This window comes from Amphibalanus amphitrite, unplaced genomic scaffold, assembly GCF_019059575.1.
Source record: "Amphibalanus amphitrite isolate SeventyFive unplaced genomic scaffold, NRLGWU_Aamphi_draft 000584F_arrow, whole genome shotgun sequence".
Classification (NCBI taxonomy): Eukaryota; Metazoa; Arthropoda; class Thecostraca; order Balanomorpha; family Balanidae; genus Amphibalanus; species Amphibalanus amphitrite.
In genome coordinates this window covers 197,733-216,248 of record NW_024882078.1, presented here as the reverse complement: position 1 = coordinate 216,248, position 18,516 = coordinate 197,733, and the positions used below count along the sequence as shown (strand labels likewise).

At 53.9% G+C, this 18,516-nt stretch overlaps 1 protein-coding gene across 4 annotated transcripts in view; it reads right to left on the bottom strand.

Moving 5' to 3' along the window:
• Window positions 1-22: 22 nt before the first annotated feature.
• LOC122394307 (probable ascorbate-specific transmembrane electron transporter 1) overlaps window positions 23-18,516 on the bottom strand; it is a 30,483-nt gene continuing 11,989 nt past the window's right edge. Inside the window, exons 2-5 of one of the 4 annotated variants that reach the window (XM_043391088.1) lie at window positions 6,416-6,648; window positions 5,719-5,930; window positions 3,679-3,848; window positions 23-1,083 (exon numbers count right to left, since the gene is read on the bottom strand). In XM_043391088.1, coding sequence (XP_043247023.1) covers window positions 933-1,083; window positions 3,679-3,848; window positions 5,719-5,930; window positions 6,416-6,648 — 766 coding nt within the window. In that variant the 3' untranslated portion in view covers window positions 23-932. Of the gene's footprint in view, window positions 2,114-3,678; window positions 3,849-5,706; window positions 5,931-6,415; window positions 6,649-18,516 lie in introns of all 4 variants that reach the window. The other 3 variants (XM_043391085.1, XM_043391084.1, XM_043391087.1) reach the window with 3 other exon arrangements.

Genomic DNA, 18,516 nt, shown 5'->3' with positions numbered 1-18,516 from the left:
AATATTTTCGAAGACACAAGAATTCGACTTATCGTGTATTCATTCATATTCAGGAGCCGTAAACGGCCCCGTTTTTTTTTTTCACTTATCCAGTAACTAGTCTACCATCTAAACGCATCTGACCGAACTGCCATATTCGCCTGGAATGAGGTTTTAACAAGCGACATTGTCTGACACTCGCGTCTTGCCAGGTTTGTCTTATAGAGGCTGACACAGGCCATCCACATACACACGTTCTCTCAACCAACCGCAATGACCCGCTCGAACAAGACACTGGTCCATGTAATACACCCCGCTACGCCACGCCAAACACCTCTCTCAACACTCGGCGCCTTAGCTCTCAGCCTTGGCGACGTAACACACCATCGTCTGCGCTACAATGCTGCACAGAATTAAACCAAAACACCGCCGCGCCGGCCGTGGTGCTATACCTACCGCTCAATACTCAATACTAAGTAGGTAAGGCGATTCCGGAAGAAAAAAGTCTGCAAGTATCCATTCATTCGACCGAACTGCGCCGATCGTATAGTTCCCGATATAAATGACACGGGCTCGGCAGATAATACAGCATCAGCTTTCAACCTACAATCGAGAGCATCAGATCTTAGTTCATGATAATGATATATATGGAAGACATTTTCCTTTCGAGTAACGCGTGACGGTCGTGATTCTCACTTGCTGGCAAGAGCGTTAAAATGAAGTTTATACATGCACAACGGCAGCTAAATGACGAACGCTCTGCCTTTGGAGCGAGCCACACGCGGCAGCTGTGTGCACCAAACCACCTCGCCACAATGCTCCCGGCCGGGCCCCGCCGGCCGGGCGCGGTCCCGCTGCACCGGTCCCTCGGAGCCCTGTGACCGTTCAGCGCCGCGCCGGCAGAGGTGTCGCCACTGCCGCTCATACTGCCGTTCGGTGTCACCGGGCGCCGGTCAGAGCTCGGTGGCGATGCCGCCGTGCGCGCGGCTCTGTCTGAACACGTTCTGCGACGTGATGACCGAGATCACCACCAGGGCGGCCACCAGCGTGCAGCCGAGCGCGTTCACCACCAGGCCCTCGTCCGGCATGGACGAGTAGGTGTCCCTGCGGGCGAGCCGAGCGGGAGAGTGTGAGCCGCCACCAAGCGATCGCAGCGCCAGGCAAAGCGAGGGGTCGGGAGGCGCGGAACGCCGGACAGCTAGCGGCGGTTACAGAAGCGAGTAGTCGGCGGACAGCCACCGGGGCAGCGCGGGTCGGGGGTCAAAGCGACAACACCACCGGAGATGCTCCCCCTACTCCGGCACCTGTTAAAAGCAAAGCTGGCAACAGTGAACAGCTGTTCGGTCAGGGTCAGTGTTGAGTAAGACGTCGATGTTAGTCGGTGTCTTTGTACAGCGGTCCAGTCTTCCAGGCCGCGAGGTGCCTCCAACAAGCTGTATATTCACTGCGAGCTCTTCGCAACACTAAAATCCACCCACTTCTAACAATCATCTTCGCCGCGGTCGGGCGTTGAAGTCGACGTTTCCACTAACGTAAATAGCATGGTTTGCAAGAACGCCGATATTTATGCGTTTCAATGATACGAATTATCTCCAGCATCACTCAGATCCAAATGCTTCGCTCAGGTAGGTCTACCCGCACATATTTGGGGTATCGGGAGCAACTCCGCACCGATCACCCTACGTTGTCTTTATAACGTCCATAATCTCATTATATCCCACCATTTCGCCAGACAGATGCTGCTAGATTTTGACCTTACACGCGCCTTCCATCATCGCATAACACTTCGGAACATCCCACTATTCATCGACACCACTACAGGCTTCTCTTCTTCAATAGCATTACACTTCTCCCACGACGTCCCACTCAGTATTCGTTTCACTCCGCCGCTCTTCAGCGACATCACGCCACACTGACGTCATATTGACGCCCATTTACGTCACACTGACGCCCAATGACGTCACTGAGACGGGCTCAGGCCTCGTGCTGCCTGCTGACGAGGATGAGGCGCTCCGTGTTCTGCCGGAACCGGTCGAGCAGCAGTAGCACCGACATGACGATGGCCACCAGCACCAGACACATTGCGAACACGTTGACAACGATCGGCTCCTCGCCCAGACTCTGGTACGTATCCCTGGAACGGTGCGCAGTGTGTCAGAGCCGCCGACAGCGCGCGCAGGGGTGGTACGGGAGCTGGTCTGCTCTGCTGCAGGACAAACCTGCGAAACCAGGGGAGAGGCTGGGAGAAAATGGTAAACGTTAGATGATGGCAGGGTGCCGCTGAAGATGGACATGACCTGGAAACTGGGGAGGGGACTAGATGCGCCGTTGTGAAGCTACCTTTGAAGCCAACGCCTTTGTAGCTCCCACATCGCATCTGTAACTTGACCAGAACCACAACCATATATGCGTTAGGCTATTACCTGCATCAGTTCGAAAGCCGTCGCCGTTCACCACAACAAAAGTCACCGCAGACTCAGCACTGTGAAATAAGGGAGTAACCCAGCGCACCCAAAAACCCCAATTCATCATCATCATATCACAACCAGCGCATTTTGGAGCTTATCTTGAACGTCAACAGGTTTTTGTTTATACATAACAGTCAAACGCATGTTCAGTTCACACCACAACACTATAACGGGTAAGCGGCGCGCATACCGACTTTCAGCTAACTAACCCTGTAGCTACTCAAGTGAGCGAGATAGTGAGCAGAAGATCTAACAAAATACAGGTAAGAAACAAATCGGCACTGGACGCGTACAATGTACGTAGTACGTACCACCACCGTAATAGGACCATGTAGGAGTACCGGGGTATCCTTGAGAAAGCAGACACGATCCTATCCCATGGCGCCCCCGCTGCGGCCGCCATGGCCCTGCTGGCCCCAGCTGTCACCACACTAAACAGCGGGTCCAGCGGGCAGCAGTTAGTCACCACTATAAATAAACAACACTCCTCGGCCGGCGCGCAGAGGGAACCCGCTGACGTGTCAGCGGCTGCAGGCAGAACTGCACTCTGCGAGGGCAGTCAGACGTGAGGTTTCAACAAAACACAGCATAGAAATGGGAGATTTCATGCAGCATGTGAGACACTCCTCTGCCAGTGCGTGTGACAGATAAAACGATATGTTAGCACAGGGAGTACAACAGAGGCACCACAAGACGTACAAAATACAGACAGGCCAATGAGGAAAATCGGGTAAACGCTTCCTGCTCTGCTAGAGTGCTTCCATGAGGATAAACATTAGCGCTATGAAGTCATCAAAGGAGATCTAATGAAGCCAATTACATGGAGCGATGATCAAAAGACGAGGCGAAACGAGGGACGCTGAAAGGCAATTCACCTTCACTATCACTTTGTGTCGCCCATTATAGTGCACCGAATACTAGACTCGCCGATACTAAATAGTAACCCTCGGTAGTTCCGGCTCACCTGGCCACTGCAGACGAAACGTTTCATTTTCACCGCCATCCGCATCCTGTCCCAACCATACCTTCTGTATGACACCTTAACATCCCGTGCCATAGTGTCACATGCTACCTACGTATGAAATCACTCAGCATTGTTACGCACTGAGCACTCATTTTTAGCACCGAGCATTCACCTCTCACCCAAAGCACTCACACACTGCACGCCAGTTCGAACCTAACACATTTACCTCCTGTTCCATACTGTTACACACCGCGCGCCTCCACTCACCTAATGGTGAAGAGGACCTTCTCTGTGAGCCCGGTGAGGCAGGTGGCCACAGCCAGGAAGAAGGTGGTGATGCCGAAGCTGCTGTGCACGGGCACCAGCGCGGCGCGGAACGAGGCCGTGGCCGTGTCGCAGCAGAGCAGGAACAGGAACGAGAAGAACCCGACGATGAACTGAAACGGAACGGAGCACTGTGTCACACAAACGGAACGCAACGTAACGCAACACAGGCGGAACGGAACGGAGCATAGCGACAAACGTACATAACGGAAGCGAGTTACGACCTGATGACGGACCGGACTTCGACAACTTCAATGGACTTGTGGTAGATAAAAGCTGCTCCTGACTAGCCCATTTGTGATGGTAAGTCAAAGGCGCCTGACAGGAAGATTGCCGAGTCAAGGAACACGGAAATGAGCGAGCCCTCAGAGGCTGAGTAGCGGGACAGGGAAGGAATACTGGAAGCGGCAGAGCAGTGGTGTGGTGTATCCACGAGCAGAATTTCAGATCAGTGCCCAGTGACGGGATTAGTCAGCTTGTTTGTGTGTGTCATACTGACATCTCAACCCTCTGAATGCCCACTGAACTGACAGTGAAGCTTCATATGGGGCTTAGTTCATCAAAACTACTCCCTGGCATCCTGGCACAACCATTAGTCTCAGGCTGGCATCATTTAAACTTCGATGCCTGACTCAGGCATCGAAGTTTAAATGATGCCTCATAGAGGACGGTTAGTTGCGCTCAGCACAGCAGCTGCAGCAGTTGGCCCACAACAGTCAATGACTTCAGTTCTCAAACAATTTGTCGCCAGCTCCCCCATTCATTCACTCATATCGCCATCAGCAACCCTCTATTCCGAAGCTAACCACGGCGTCGCCAACAGCAATGAATCACGGTGTTATCAAACACAATGGGCCGCCCTATTCCCAGTCTTACGTCGGCGCCGATGGCGCGGTGTTTTGACTCGTGTTTTATGGCCATTGTTATGACAAACTGAAGTATGTCTCTTTAGTAACTGTTGTGAGGGGTAGCTAATTTAGAGGACGCCGTACTGAGGTTTTTAGTCAGCTTCTTGTTTTGCTTCACTCGTAGTTAGCTGACATTTCTCTTCATGATTTGTTTGTTGGGTTGGGCCCTTTCGGTCCAATGAGACCATTTCAGAGCCGGAAGGATGATAGGATATAGGGGGAGACATTAATCTGGGCAGGCACCCTAGTGAGTCGCCGGGGCTGAGCCCGTCCAGAGGGCAGGCCACCCAGCCCCAAGGCACTCACTGCATCCGGCTACGGGGTGCGCTCCCTCGGGAGCAGCGGTGCCGCTCCAAGGGAGCAGCCCGCATGAGATAAAGTTGCCTGTCCAGCCCTGAGGGGCGTTGCGGCGTGGAGGAGAAGGACTTCAGTATCCTGAGGATAGAAGCACAGAACGGTTGTGTCTCTTCATGACTCAACATTCGCTGATCCCTCTCCTCTCTCCGTCTCTTTCCGTCTCCTCCCCATCTCCCTCTCTCTCTCCCTCTTTCTCTCTCCGACATGGCAGCCGGGGCTGTCAGTGGCACCCATTGCGCCAGTTGCGGCGTCCGGTCGACGATTATGATGAACGAGTCGGTCCAACGACTCGCCTGGCCTTCCCCCGGGCGACGAGCAATTGCACAGGGGCCGCGTGGCTGGCATCTGGCGTCACCCCCCGTCCATTGGATAATTTGGGGCGGTGCGACCGGCGGCCGGCCGCTCGTGTGAGTGGGGGAGGAAGAGGGCGCGCATAGGTGCAAGAGTGACCTGAAGTAGAACTAGGATGGTGCAAGGGCACGCAACCAGAGGAGAATACGGTGTGTTGCGAAGGAGCTGTCCGTCATCCATGTCCTTTGCCCACAGTTTTGCAATTGTTGGACATATTTATGAGATTAGCGTTCATAGGTACGAAAAATGAGCGTGACTAGATTCATCCTACAGTAAGTATGAAACTTGACAACCGTCCCCGTACAAAATACCGTAATTCTTACTTCTAAAAAGTCAGAAAGCACGGTATATTTACCGCCGGAAGTACCTGCAGTCCATAGAGGCCGACGGTGACCAGACCCATCCACGAGTGAAGCGAGTACAGGTTCGGGATCGGCGTCGGCTTCTTGTTGTTGTGGAAGTCGAAGACGGCGATGAGGCCGACGGCGATGCACGGGATGGCCATGATGTGGTAGAGCGTGTGCACCAGCTTGATGGTCGAGTGGTTACAGCAGCGCCACTGCCGGTACGTCAGCATTGCTGGGAAAAAAACGGAAACCCATGTGAGCGTACGGCTGTAAAGCAACAGACTGGTGGATGAGACAAACGGGAGGGTCCGCCTACAGCTGGTGGGATATGTGAATAGCCAGCAATTGGTCAGCAGCCAGACGGTTTTGCTATGGGCTTTGGGCATTGGGCACCGGCCAATTGACCGACAAACTTGGCCCGTCTCTGTCCGGAATATCCGACCATAACGTGGAGACTGGAGATGACGGCCTGCCTGGCAAGCTCTACCGGCTCTTAGTGCCTTTGTCGATTCCCGTGCAAAACACCCCAAACAAATGTTAAAAAAGAAGTCGAGTTACGTCTCATAACTTACAAAACTTAAATTATGTCGGAGCTACCGATTGAGGATTAATCAGGCAATGAGCATCACATCGACGAAGTCGTGTATTCATCAAAGTCCTGGCACCGTTTTTAGCGGCACGCGCACATCTGTCTGCCGGAACCCCAACTCTTCTCACCATGTCCAGCGAAGAAGATGAATCCGGACACCATGAGCACGGGGTGCAGGTTGAACTGCAGGTTGGGGTCCTCGGTCCAGGCGAAGCCGCCGCGGTACTTGAGGCACCAGGCGACCACCAGCGCCACGCTGCCGAAGAGCAGTACCTCGGCCAGGAGGGTCAGCAGCGAGAAGCAGCAGCGCGAGCCGCCCGACATCTCCACCTGCTCCTCGTGCACCTCTCGGTGAAACCGCCTGTCGGGGAGAGAGAGGGACGGGGGTTAGATGGCGGCACGGGCGGGCTGTCGTTAGAGTCGAAGTTGTCGCTTCGGTATGCCCAAAGACGGAAATCAGACTGTCCTGCCAAGTTAGCTGAATACACACTAGCAAGGGTCTATACATTGGGCGGTCTGGAAAAGCACGCAAATAACTGAAATAATATCGCATGTGTTTTATCACACTGCCATTTGGTGTTTATTCGTACCACACTTTGATAAAACACAATAAACACGGTGGACGCGTCACAGGGCGTGACGGCCCGTTCGCGTGCCGTCACGGCGACACGGGCCGACCACGAGCCGTCGCGTCACGTCCCAAGGCCCACAGGCTGTGGTGAGTCACAGAGAATGTGCAGTCGAGCGCGCAGCAGCAGGAACCACCCTTTTGCACTACTGATTGTGTTAAATGTTCCTTGAGCATATCCATTTCAATGGTACGAGGTGCAGGGGCTGGGCAGAAGTGAGAGGTAGGGAAGAGGGTGGGTCTCTGGGTGCACTGCAGGTCAGCGACGCCAGAGTAAGGTTGGTTGCAAGGCTGGCTTCTGACCCTGATGAACTAAGATGAACTGTGTGCAACTTACATGACTTCTTACTACTTGTTCGTTGCGTTGCAGAAGTGGTCAGGTCAGGTCAGGGTGAGGCCGGCGCAGCGTGGGACGAGGTCGGGGCGGGTCAGAGCTCGGGGCAGATCACGGATCAAGGCGCCCATTTCGGCACATGTCTGTTGTCTGCTGACGCAACAAGACCAGCTACGTGCGGCAGTTCGGCGTGACAAACACCCACGACCACCAACCGCCGGCTGGGAACCGTGACTTTCGAGTATCGACATGGCACTTTGAACGTCATACCCGTATCATGCTTGGTTGGAGCTCTATAGGGGAGAGTGGGGAAAGATGCCCAGGGTTTGACTATGTCATATATTATTCGAAAATGACGATCGGAAAGCCAAAACTTGGAGTTTCAACGGAAGCCGACATCATTTTTCTCCAAAAATATCACACTTTCGTGCCTGAAATATGATAACTTTTTTTGCTATCAAACATTTTCCTGAAGAAGTGAAAGGGGGCATCTTACCCCACAGGGTGGAAAAGACGCCCCCTGGCGCTGGGTAAGATGCCCCCTGCACTAAAAGTGACATAAATAGGCACGTGAATCGCCTGAACGAATCAGTAGTCCCTTCGAGCCTGCAGTAGACACCAAACGTCATCGTAAGGGCCCTCAAAAGTAGTCGTAAGGGGCTTCAGATGTCATCGTTAGGGCCATCATAGTCCAGCGTGGCCAAACAAACCTCCGTGGTGGCGTTCGGAGACCACTGTGGGGCCCTTATAGGTCTTCATGATGCTTGAGGGTCCTCGAGCCCATCGTGGGGACCTCAGATGCCAGCGCGGCCCGTGGAGCCAACGTGGGAGCCCTCAAAGGATGTCGTGAGGGGCCATAGAACCAATAATGGGGCCCACAGAGGCCGTCGTGAGGGCTCTCAGCGTCAGATGCCGCCCAAAAAGTCGCTGTGTGGGCCGAGAGACCGGCATGGGGAGCACCCGACCGTACCGGACTCTCAATAGTCCCAGATCGGCTTTTGTTTCTCATCACAAGTATGTAATACATGATTTGACGGGCTGCTTGAGGGACAGCCTACGGATTTAGGGGGCGTCTTTCCCCATCAGGACAGGGGGCATCTTACCCCAAGGTACCGAAGTAACATTAAATCAGCACAATTTGTTAGCCATAAAACTACACCCTGAAACAAACTGTTTGGGACACAGTACACGCATGTTAATGTATCACGACTATAGCAAAGGACGCAAAAATTATCTACCTTTTTTGATATTTACAATGTTTTGACGCCAAAATATTTTTTGAAAGCAGCAAATAAAAAACATGCAATCACCAGCCAGCCGTTGCCCAACTGAGCTTCGCAAATTTTTGTGCAGTTAACAAGGCAGGCTTCTGCTTTACGCTAAGAACATTAATTTCCAGGTTCGATTCTTTGTTTCCCCGCTAGAGGGGGTGGGGCGTCTTTCCCACCCTGGGCATCTTACCCCACTCTCCCCTACAGGCCACTCTATCTTACCGTTACAGCTCAGTGAAAAGAAATCAAGCTAATTCAAATTAATTTGTGTCCCGTGACGGTGAAGTCGTACAGCCTGTGTGTCTGGGTGCGGCGTCACCTGTTCCATTTCTCTCCGGGCACGCGCCAGATGGCGTCACAGATAGGGCACTCAGATGACCGGGAAAGTGTAGGTGGCCAGGCTCCCTCTCCCAAGAATAGTCTCCCGAGAGACGTACAACAGGCCCCAGTGTGTGTACCTCAGATCCTGAAACAGTTTCCTCTTTCCTGGTTCAGTTCGTAGCAGGGTAAACTCGTTAACCTGTGTTATGATGTGCTGAGTCCTTTCCTTCCGCATCATGAACCGCACCGATGATCCAGCGAAGACTGTATGCAGCCACTACAGCGGATGGGTGCGGACAGATTCTGATTCACTTGTTACGACGATGGTGATTCATAGCAATCATAGGAGACAAAACATTTCTGATCATCATTCATTCACGCACGCAGATCCACGATCCCTATTTGCGCACATTGTGAGTTGTGAGATCAGCCCGAAAGACGTTGTCTATACGATCATCCAATGTCATCATGTCAACAGACCGATCTGCGTCGCGATGAGGCCTTTGCAGCCTTTTGCGCGACATCGCAGGCTCCCTTACATTTGCTCAGCGAGCGATCCCAAATTTGGCCGCGTGGGGCTGACATTCAGTGGCTGGCATGCATCACGTGAGAACGTGACGTCCTTTGCAGGACCTCACTGCCCCAATATGCGGTCAAGTACTAACATTTATATGTAAGCAGTCGTGCTCTACTTGCCACATAATGGTGACATTCCAAACCTGTGCTGACGCTGCCGGCCTGCAGCCCCCCCCCCCCCCCACGTAGTGTGTATCGCCTCTCGCACGTGTCGGGTCCCGGAACTCTCAGTGAAGGTCGCCCTCTCAATACAACAATCAGCCACCGCTACCACAACAACTAAGGCCCGTCACTCGCCACCGCCAGCTGTGTTCTTACTCCCAGAATATGGAAAGCAGCTCCGGCAGCGGCGCCGGTGGCTGAGTGGCCTCACAGGGGGCTCGTCGCCCGTCGGCCGCTCGCGTTCCATGCCGATCCCGTCAGCCAGGCGTATACGGCGCAGTGGAGGTCCCCGCCGGGTGGTCACGCTACAGAGGCCGGTCCGGCCGGGTTGTACCTACTGCCCACTCGGGTGCAGCTCGTTGGCCATAGTAGAGGAGTGGTCGTCTGGTAACTACTACGCCATTCGCTACACAGACAACCGTCTCTGCCGGGCATTGTGTGGACTGTGGTTTGTGTCATGTGTTTGATCTTGAGGCCAGTGGGCTACTGCGACGTTGTATCATCATAAGATAAATTAATATCGGCACAACAAATATATTAAAACGCCGTTAGACTTCTTGAATCTAAAAATGTTAACAAAAGACAAATAGTTGATGCGGATTCCGTAATACAAACAAGCGTATCAAAGATTAAAACATAACCTTTATATCACGCCGGCGTGTTTCTCGGTCGTGGACCGTCCGGTCTGCCGTTTCATCATAACGGTCACGAGACGGACCTGCGGCGGTCCGAGATCAGGCAGGTGGAGTGAGAGCGCTCTCCTCCCCCCCCCCCTCCCTCCACTGCCGGGCGTGGGAGGTGCCGGCCCGGTCCCAGCCGCTCGCCCGGGCTGGCCGCCGAGACGTGTGGGAGCGGCGGTGGCAGGGACCGCTTCTCCGCTCCCGTAGTTCCCCGAGCGGCGAGGAAGACCGCAGCTCCGAACGATGCGGCGAAAAACGGCAGCGTGTCGACAACTCGCGGAAAACAACACTCGGTAAAGGCGGCCGATATTGGACCAAAAGAGTGATATCGAGAACAACACCTGTGGTTATAATTAGTTCCTGGCAGGTCCAGTTCTCAGCGAAAACGGACGACCGACCAAGGACTCTGTGTACGAGGGAGCAAGTCATGTCTCGTGACCGTGGTGTAGCTGACCGGCGGTTCCGGCCGGAGCCAATGCATACGGCCCTGAGCTCCACTCACATGATTCAGCGCAACGTGGCGGACTCGACGCGATATACGTCGCAGACTCACAAGCCTGAGTCTATACCGCTGGACTCTGTTCATAACTCATGAGAGCGATGCATACAACGCGAGCAACGACGTCTCGTACTTTGATCGGGACGAGACGACTTTCCGCCCTCGTGAAGCAAATACTGCGTGAAAGACCGGTTGCCTTGACAGCGATTTTAAAATCAACATTCACACTTTATGGATCGCAGCCGACGCGAAAACCTTTTTTTTTGTATCTGGTACGACTTTAAAAGTTGCGACACCCGGTATTTTGAAATATGCTAGAGATCATGCAAAGGCTCCTCCTATTGTGTCTTTCTGGCCTTTTTTTGCGGTAAGAAACATCGTTGCACCATTTGCAGGTGCAGACGTAACAATGGCATCGAAGCTGCGGCCGCCGCCGCAGAAGTTCAGCAGTGTCGGGGATCCGCTCACAGCTGGTGAGCCGCGCGGGAGTCCTGCCGTGCGGCCAGGCCGGTTCGGTCCGGCAGCCAGTGCGTCTGCCGCGGCCAGGTGAAAGGACCGAGAGCACTTTCTCCCCGCAGCCCCGGCAGTCGCCGCGGACCTCTTAGTCCAACGTGCGAAGACGCTGCCGCGAGAGGCAGCTGGGACCAGGGGCGCAGTCAGGCGTACAAAACGATGGGGAATCAAACGAGTCAGACAGCGGTCAGCCCGACACGCGCAGAGCTAACTGGAAGTTTCCGTTTTCACTACTATGACCGCAACCACGCCAATATGCCGCCATCGTTAGTCATACTCTCACCGTCACTGAGAGGAAGGGTTACTCGAGCGTAACGCATGACTCGAGCATTTCTTTTGCAACTCGCCACGAAGTGCCTTCGATGCAGTCTATGAACGACAAACGATGGGGTTTGATTCCCGCATGCTGAGGTGGGCTCCCATCTACCCCGCCCCACCCCGTCTCAGAAATAGTTAGATCGGTGGCGAAAGTGGCCCGGCCACTAGCAGTAAGCGGCTAATCAGCAGAGCTGGGCGCGTTCCTCGATTTTCGGTAGTGCGTTAGCGTTCCTGCGTTCCTCCGGCCGCGGTTAGTGCGTTCCTGGAATAGCGTTCCTCAAATTTTTTTCGATCGGTGCGTTAGCGTTCCTGCGTTCCTGCGTTCCTCCCTCAAAAATACCGCCGAACCACGCGGCGCGGGCCCAACCAAACACGGGGCGAATCGATCACAGAATACCCAGAATGGCGACGTGGGGCAGAAAAGCAACTCGACATCTCTTTTCCGAATCGAATATCTGAAATACGTTTTACCAATATCATCCGTAGGGTTTTCAACAAAAATGCGACCTGCTTAAAATTAATGGTTAAGTTTAAAGATGTATCTTAGTAAAAGTTATCATATTTACTTTACACATTTAATGCCTGAAACTGAATCGAATAGTAAACATCACCACTAAAAATATTTACACATTTAATGCCTGAAACCGAATCGAATAGTAAACATCACCACTAAATCTAAGCAAGCCTTCCTCGATTCGACCGACAAGTGGCGCCTCTACCGGCAAACACACGTACTCGAGATTCAAACATTTGACACAGAGTTCATTGGAAGCAATATAATTTTTCGGGTGGTTCCGCAAGAACGCAGGAACGCTTCAAAATTTCGGGTGGTGCGTTCCTCTTACTTGCGTTCCTTTGAAAAACTTTGCGTTCCTGCGTTCTTGCGTTCCTTAAAAGGGCGGTGCGTACGTACGGAAGAACGCAGGAACGCACTAAAGGAACGCACTTGCCCAGCTCTGCTAATCAGGATTAGCCAGGGCCATCCTGTCCTTTTCATTTCTGTCCCATCCTTTATTCTCATGCATGTATATTGTATAGGTAACCTTCAGTCCGCCGGATCCAGTGCAGTTTCCCTGGATACAGCCGACTCCGCGGCCGGATACACCTATTGGGTCCAGTGACGGAGCACGCGCGGTGCGAGGACGACATTCAATGGATGGCGGCACCGGTACCGGCCCGGCGCAGACGCATCCGGCTCACAGAAACTGGGGCGCGGGCGGCAGGGAGGGGGCGGGATACCAGCACGGCGGAGGGGAGGGCCACGAGCGAACAGCGGGCTCCGGCCGGGGCGGATCACGCGACAGACAATGCCGGTCGTACGTGCTCACTGCACACGAGCCGCCCGCGCGCTGCCAGGGTGTTACAATACGTGGATGGTGCACCGCGACCTGCAAGAACCCAAGTGAAATGACGACCTCATAACCAAGCCTGCACTTGGTCTCGTTCCTCGAGACCAGGAATGTGATGAGGCAGATGGCTGGAGCTTTCACGACACCACCGATTCAAGGCGACATTGTATACTCAATCACTGGGTGACCGATACATTGCGAGAAAGAAACGTCTCGCTTGCTACACCTGAACTACCACGACGATGCACATGAATTCGCGGCGATTCACGCGATCTCGGGTGAGTGAACACCGTGGCATCGGAAACGGCTTGCAGCGTTCACCGGCCCACCAAGGACGCCATATTTCACTTTTCTCTCATGAGAAAACGTCCGTTCCCGAGACTGACCGCGGGATTTCTATCATTACCTGTCTCCGGGTCCTCTGTGTTTCAGCAGCGTAACGTGTGGAACCTGCGGTGGCATCCATCAGAATCAACCGGGCGCTGAGATCCCACCAACCGGAGAGAGTTCAAATACTCTGGTTCAAACTCGACAGATACGTGCACCTCTCGGCCACTCGAAAGCCAAAAGCAACAGTTTCAGTGGATTTTCAGCCACTGATAATCCTAAGAAGCCGGCCCTCCGCTATGTCGGTCGTAAGTTCCCGCGGTCGTCAACAGTCGCCGCTGTCGCCGCTACCACTATACCGTCGTGGATACGGTCGTGGTACGGCCGCTGTACGGAAGTGGCACGGCCGCTGTACGGTCGTGGTACGGCCGTTGTACGGTCGTCCGGCTAGGTACCGGAGCCGGCGGCCACGCCGGTTTGTCCGTTCCCGTGTGACAAAACGGACGTCGCACCGCACGCGAGGGCGGCCGAAGTGCTCCATTTCACAAAGAAGACCGCCCAGCAATGCGCCGCTGGGGTGCCCGTATGATCCAGTTGGTTCTAACCCATAGATATAAAATCTGCGGCACCGCTTAGCTACTTCTTCATCCTGCAATCCATTTCATCATGTGCGGACCACAAGCAGGGAGCTGTATCAATATGTAGGAGCCAGCAAACAAAGCCAGCATTTAACGCTAGCAATCAACAACAGAAGAGTCTCCAACATCACAACCCTCGACAGAAACAGCGTGATTGACAGCAGCACTCAACAGAAACGGACTTCTAACAGGAAACTAGCACTCATCAGGAGGGCTATCAAGCGTCCAAGCATTCTCTATGCATGCATGTATCGCTACCTCATCACCGCTGTCACATCGAGTCACCACAGCGTGCAGGAAACAGAGGGGCACTGTGACGCCAATCGTGCGTTCGTCGACTCTACGGCGTCAGCAGAGCGTGGCCCTGCCCCCGCTCCGATGAATAGGGTATGACGCGGGGCGAGCGCGCACATCCGCCGACGAGTCAGCCCGCACTGCGGAGTGTGGCGACAGGTAGCATGAGTCATAATCGAGAGCAACTACCGTGAACTCCACCAGTGGGTGCTGAGCGGTGAGGTCAGCGCGGTGGTGCCCTTTGAAGACGAGAATCCGGACCTTTTCAGGGTGATTTAAGTGGAGCTAAGAGTTAGTGACCTTTAGGCGAAGAGTGAGGAAACACCAAAACCTTTACAAGGTTGTGAGGTTGACCGATTCTTCGTTATAGTCACTGAAAAAAGCGCAGCTACAAGTCACAACTCACAAGGCAGACAAGGGGTCGCCAAACATCAAAGAGCTTGTGACGTAAAGCAGATCTCCCAGAGTCTCAACAGACGGTATGCTCCGCGCCCATCATAACCTCTGTCTCTCCCAGAATCTTTGTTCCTCCATAACCAGTCGAGCCTGGTCGAGCCGATCGACGGGTTTCGGTCTCGGTCGGACCCCGGCCGTGACGTCACGCTTCACGGCACGTGACGTCGTGACGCATCCGACCCCATCCAGCGCGCCAGACAAGGTTAAATTCATCGCGGCGCTAATGGCTGACCTCCGCCGCCGCGCCGCCGACTAAACATCATGAGGAAAAACTGAACTAAGGCGCTGGCCGCTGCCGGAGCCGCTGCCGTGCCGCTCTCTGGCTCCGTGAAGAGCCCGGAAGAGGTTTGGCATGGGCCTATTTACTAGCGAAAATTGAGGGAACTAATACGTTAACAAGTTGGCAACTTATCGATCCATGGTTCACTTTATGCAGTTGGTCTCGCGTGCATTATGGTTCGGTAAAAGGGTACGTGCCACCCCGACCGCACCCCGAATCGTTATTGGAACGTGTTGTGGCTAGTGTAACAGTTACATAGACAGAAGTGCCTGTTAAAAATAGGCCCGTCAAGCATGCCAAAACAGTCGTAACTGCCGTCACAGCCGTTAGAGCTGCTGAAGCCGTCACCACTGGCGGTCCCAGGGGGGGGCCACGGGGGCCATGGCCCCCCCCCCCCTTTGGTGCTGAAAGGTGGGGCCATACTATCTTTTGGCCCCACCTTTCAGATCGAACAAAAGTCCTAGAAAAGCTTTTTGTATGTTTCATTTTCTTTCTTGCGCCATCAAAGGACGTAAATTTCACTCATGAGTGGGCTCAGTTTCGTATTCTGTCAATTTGGCGGTCAGCGTCGCTGGCACCCGTTCACGAGTATGGCCGCATCTTACATGGAATATCAGCGTGGGTTTACTTGAGGCTCTCGTAGGCCCAGCAATGGCTGGCGTGAGACCTCTTCGGCAGTGGCGGGTGGGCCCCGCCAAAGGAGCGTGGCTCTAAGACACTAAAGTAAGACCTCATGGGTTGGTGCTGTGCACCTCAGAAGCCCGGTGGTGACGCCGTATGCCGGCTTGGTTTCTTAACCCTCGCCGGCCGAGGGGGGGGCGGGTGCCGCCCCCCCTTAGGGTTTTTTTCGCGATAGCTCCGAACACGCTGGCGATAGAGAGCTGAACCTTGGCATACCTGACCTTTGATCCAAGCCGGATCTTTTGACACCAACCGCATTTTTGGGTCAGGTCAGGTCAGGTCACTGACCTATGACGCCATAAGTGAACCTCTACACGGTCTTCAGATGTCGCAACTTCGCAACGCCCTCACTGCCAGAGGAGATGTCACAGGGAAATGAAACTTGCAGGATCTAGTATCCATTATGAGTCCCACAACTTGTATATCTCGGATTTTTCCTAAAGGTCATATGAGGTCAGGTCATTTTCGTGACCTCACCATTATAAGTCAATGGGGAAAAATGAAAACTGCTATTCTGGCGCCGGGAACGATCTCCAACTATCTCAAGCACACAGAATCGTGATTTGATCAAGGTAAGATGCGTCACTTTTGCAATGTTGACCTTGCGTGACGTCATCAAGGTCATATTAGTTTTTCGTCAATAACTCTTGATCAAATTGAGCTAGCGAGTCGGGAAAGCCACCAATGGACTCAGGAAGGCCTGCCGAATCGAATGATATGCGACATGACCTCTTTCGACCAACTTCGTGACCTGGGGGTGCTGACCTGACCTTGACCTGAGGTCAACACCCCAAGTTGACCTGACCCGCACAAAAAGTATATCATTCGACGCCCCTGAGCGAGGCGAACACGATGCTGCCAACATCGGCGCTCTGCGGCCGTTTTTTGCGAAGTTATTCACCAAAAACTGAACCGTACCTTGGGGCACTTGACCTGACCTCAGAGGTCACCGGTTGACCTAGGACCTTAAAATCGAGTACCAATCTCTGCGTCTCGTAACGGCGCACACGCTCGTTTTTTTCCGCGACGCGCTATCTCCACCAGGGGCGAAACGGCGAGGGGGGGTCGTACCCGCCCCCCCCCCTCGGCCGGCGCGTATGTAGAAAACCAATAGGTCCGGCGAGGGTTAAGGATTAGCGTGGGATCTCCGGGGCCTGCATAGAGTTTGCATTAGCTAGTATGTAATTTCAGAGGCCTGTATGTAATGTGTACACAGTGGCGGTCGCGGGGGGCATCAGGGCCATGCCCTCCCAAGGCATAAAGGGGGCCATCATATCATTTGCCCCCCCCCCTCAAGCAACCGATGGGCCCCCATAGGTGTATGGGACCCTGGCCCTGATTCGATCGTCACGAGGCTAAAAAAAAAACACGCCCACACCGGTCTTTGAGCGTCCAACACTGACCTCTGAGGGAACTTCAGTGGCGGTCAAGCGCCCACGTTGACCGCTAAGAGCCCACATCGACCTCTGAGGCCCCACATTTGACCTATGAGGACCCCTTACCGGCCTCAGGGGCCCCAACCGGCGTCTGAGGGTCTCACACCGGTCTCGAGTGGCCTTATTGCTGTCTCTGGTGTCCCAAGACGAACATTTAGGTGCCAATGAGGGCCCCGCATTGGCTGCTGAAGACCCGATGCTGGCCTCTAAGGGCCTGCATTGGCCTCTGAGGAGGGCTCATCTTGGCCTTTGAGGGCCCTCTGCTGGCCTCTGGGTTCCAACGACGGCTCTTTCCGGTCTTTTAGGGCCCCACGCTGACCTCTGAGGGCCCCATGTTTGCCTGTAATGAGTAGGACCCACATAAGCCTCCGAGAGCCCAACTCGGTCTCTGATGGTCTCAAACTACTGGCCTTTGCAGTTTGCAGGCCCTGTACTGGTCTCTAAGGGCCCTAAGCTGGCCTCTAAGTGAAAACATACATGGGTGGGCTTCTGAAGATCACAGGGCTCACGCCGACCCCTGCACAGCCGTACGTTGGTCCTGATCGAGATTACTTTACGTCCTGATGGTCCCGCGCAGATTCCCTCATATTTCGACGTCGGGACCCCATGAGCCGGTGTGGGTCCTGGGGCTGGCAGAGACTGATGAAGTCCTTAGGGCTCAGGGCCAGTCTTTTTAGCAGTAGGACTATAAGGCAGGTTGAGACTTGAGTGAGCCCCAATAGAGCCGTTGCGAGGCCCCGCGCGAGTCGTGCGCGGCCCTCAGATGCCAATTTTGAAAACCAGGAACCTGTGGGGCCGGGGGTCTCCAGAGGTCGGTGTACCTATTCTCTCCCGCCGCCAAACAACTATATGGGTAAATGTCATAGTCTGAAAATGATCTCTGGGTTTCACATGCTTGTTCAAAGCAAGAGGTATCCGTACTTTACCGAATTGTTTTATTGTGGTAAGGTCATGAATCCGCGTGCCCGACCTTCCAGTATATGCTACACCGATCCGTCGCCATGGTGCAGTGGCCCGACCGGTGGAAACACCGTGGGACGGGAAATGGAACTGGTGCTTTTGCCTTAAATTGAGCTTAAAGATTTCACGCAAGAATGAGGTGGATGAAGCATAAGTAATGCCAACTGCGCGGCGCCTCGTGGACGTAAAAAATTAGCCGATCACCCCCCCCCCCCCCCCCCGGTGACTGATAAATGTTATGTCCCGCGAGTGTGACTTTGGCCCCCCCTTTTGCGAGCGGCTGCGACCGCCACACTGTAGGCCGGCAGCCCGAAAAAGCGCTAGAAATTCCCCCAAACTGACTGTCCGCAATATGAACAAAATAGGTATCATTTAATCCCAAATTGATCGAAGAATACGATTCCGAAGCCAGTTTTTCCCTAAGGTCAAAATTGAGGTCGTCAGTTGTCACCAAACACAAGACAATTTAGGCTCTCTAGTGGCCACCACATTTACCGATTTTCATG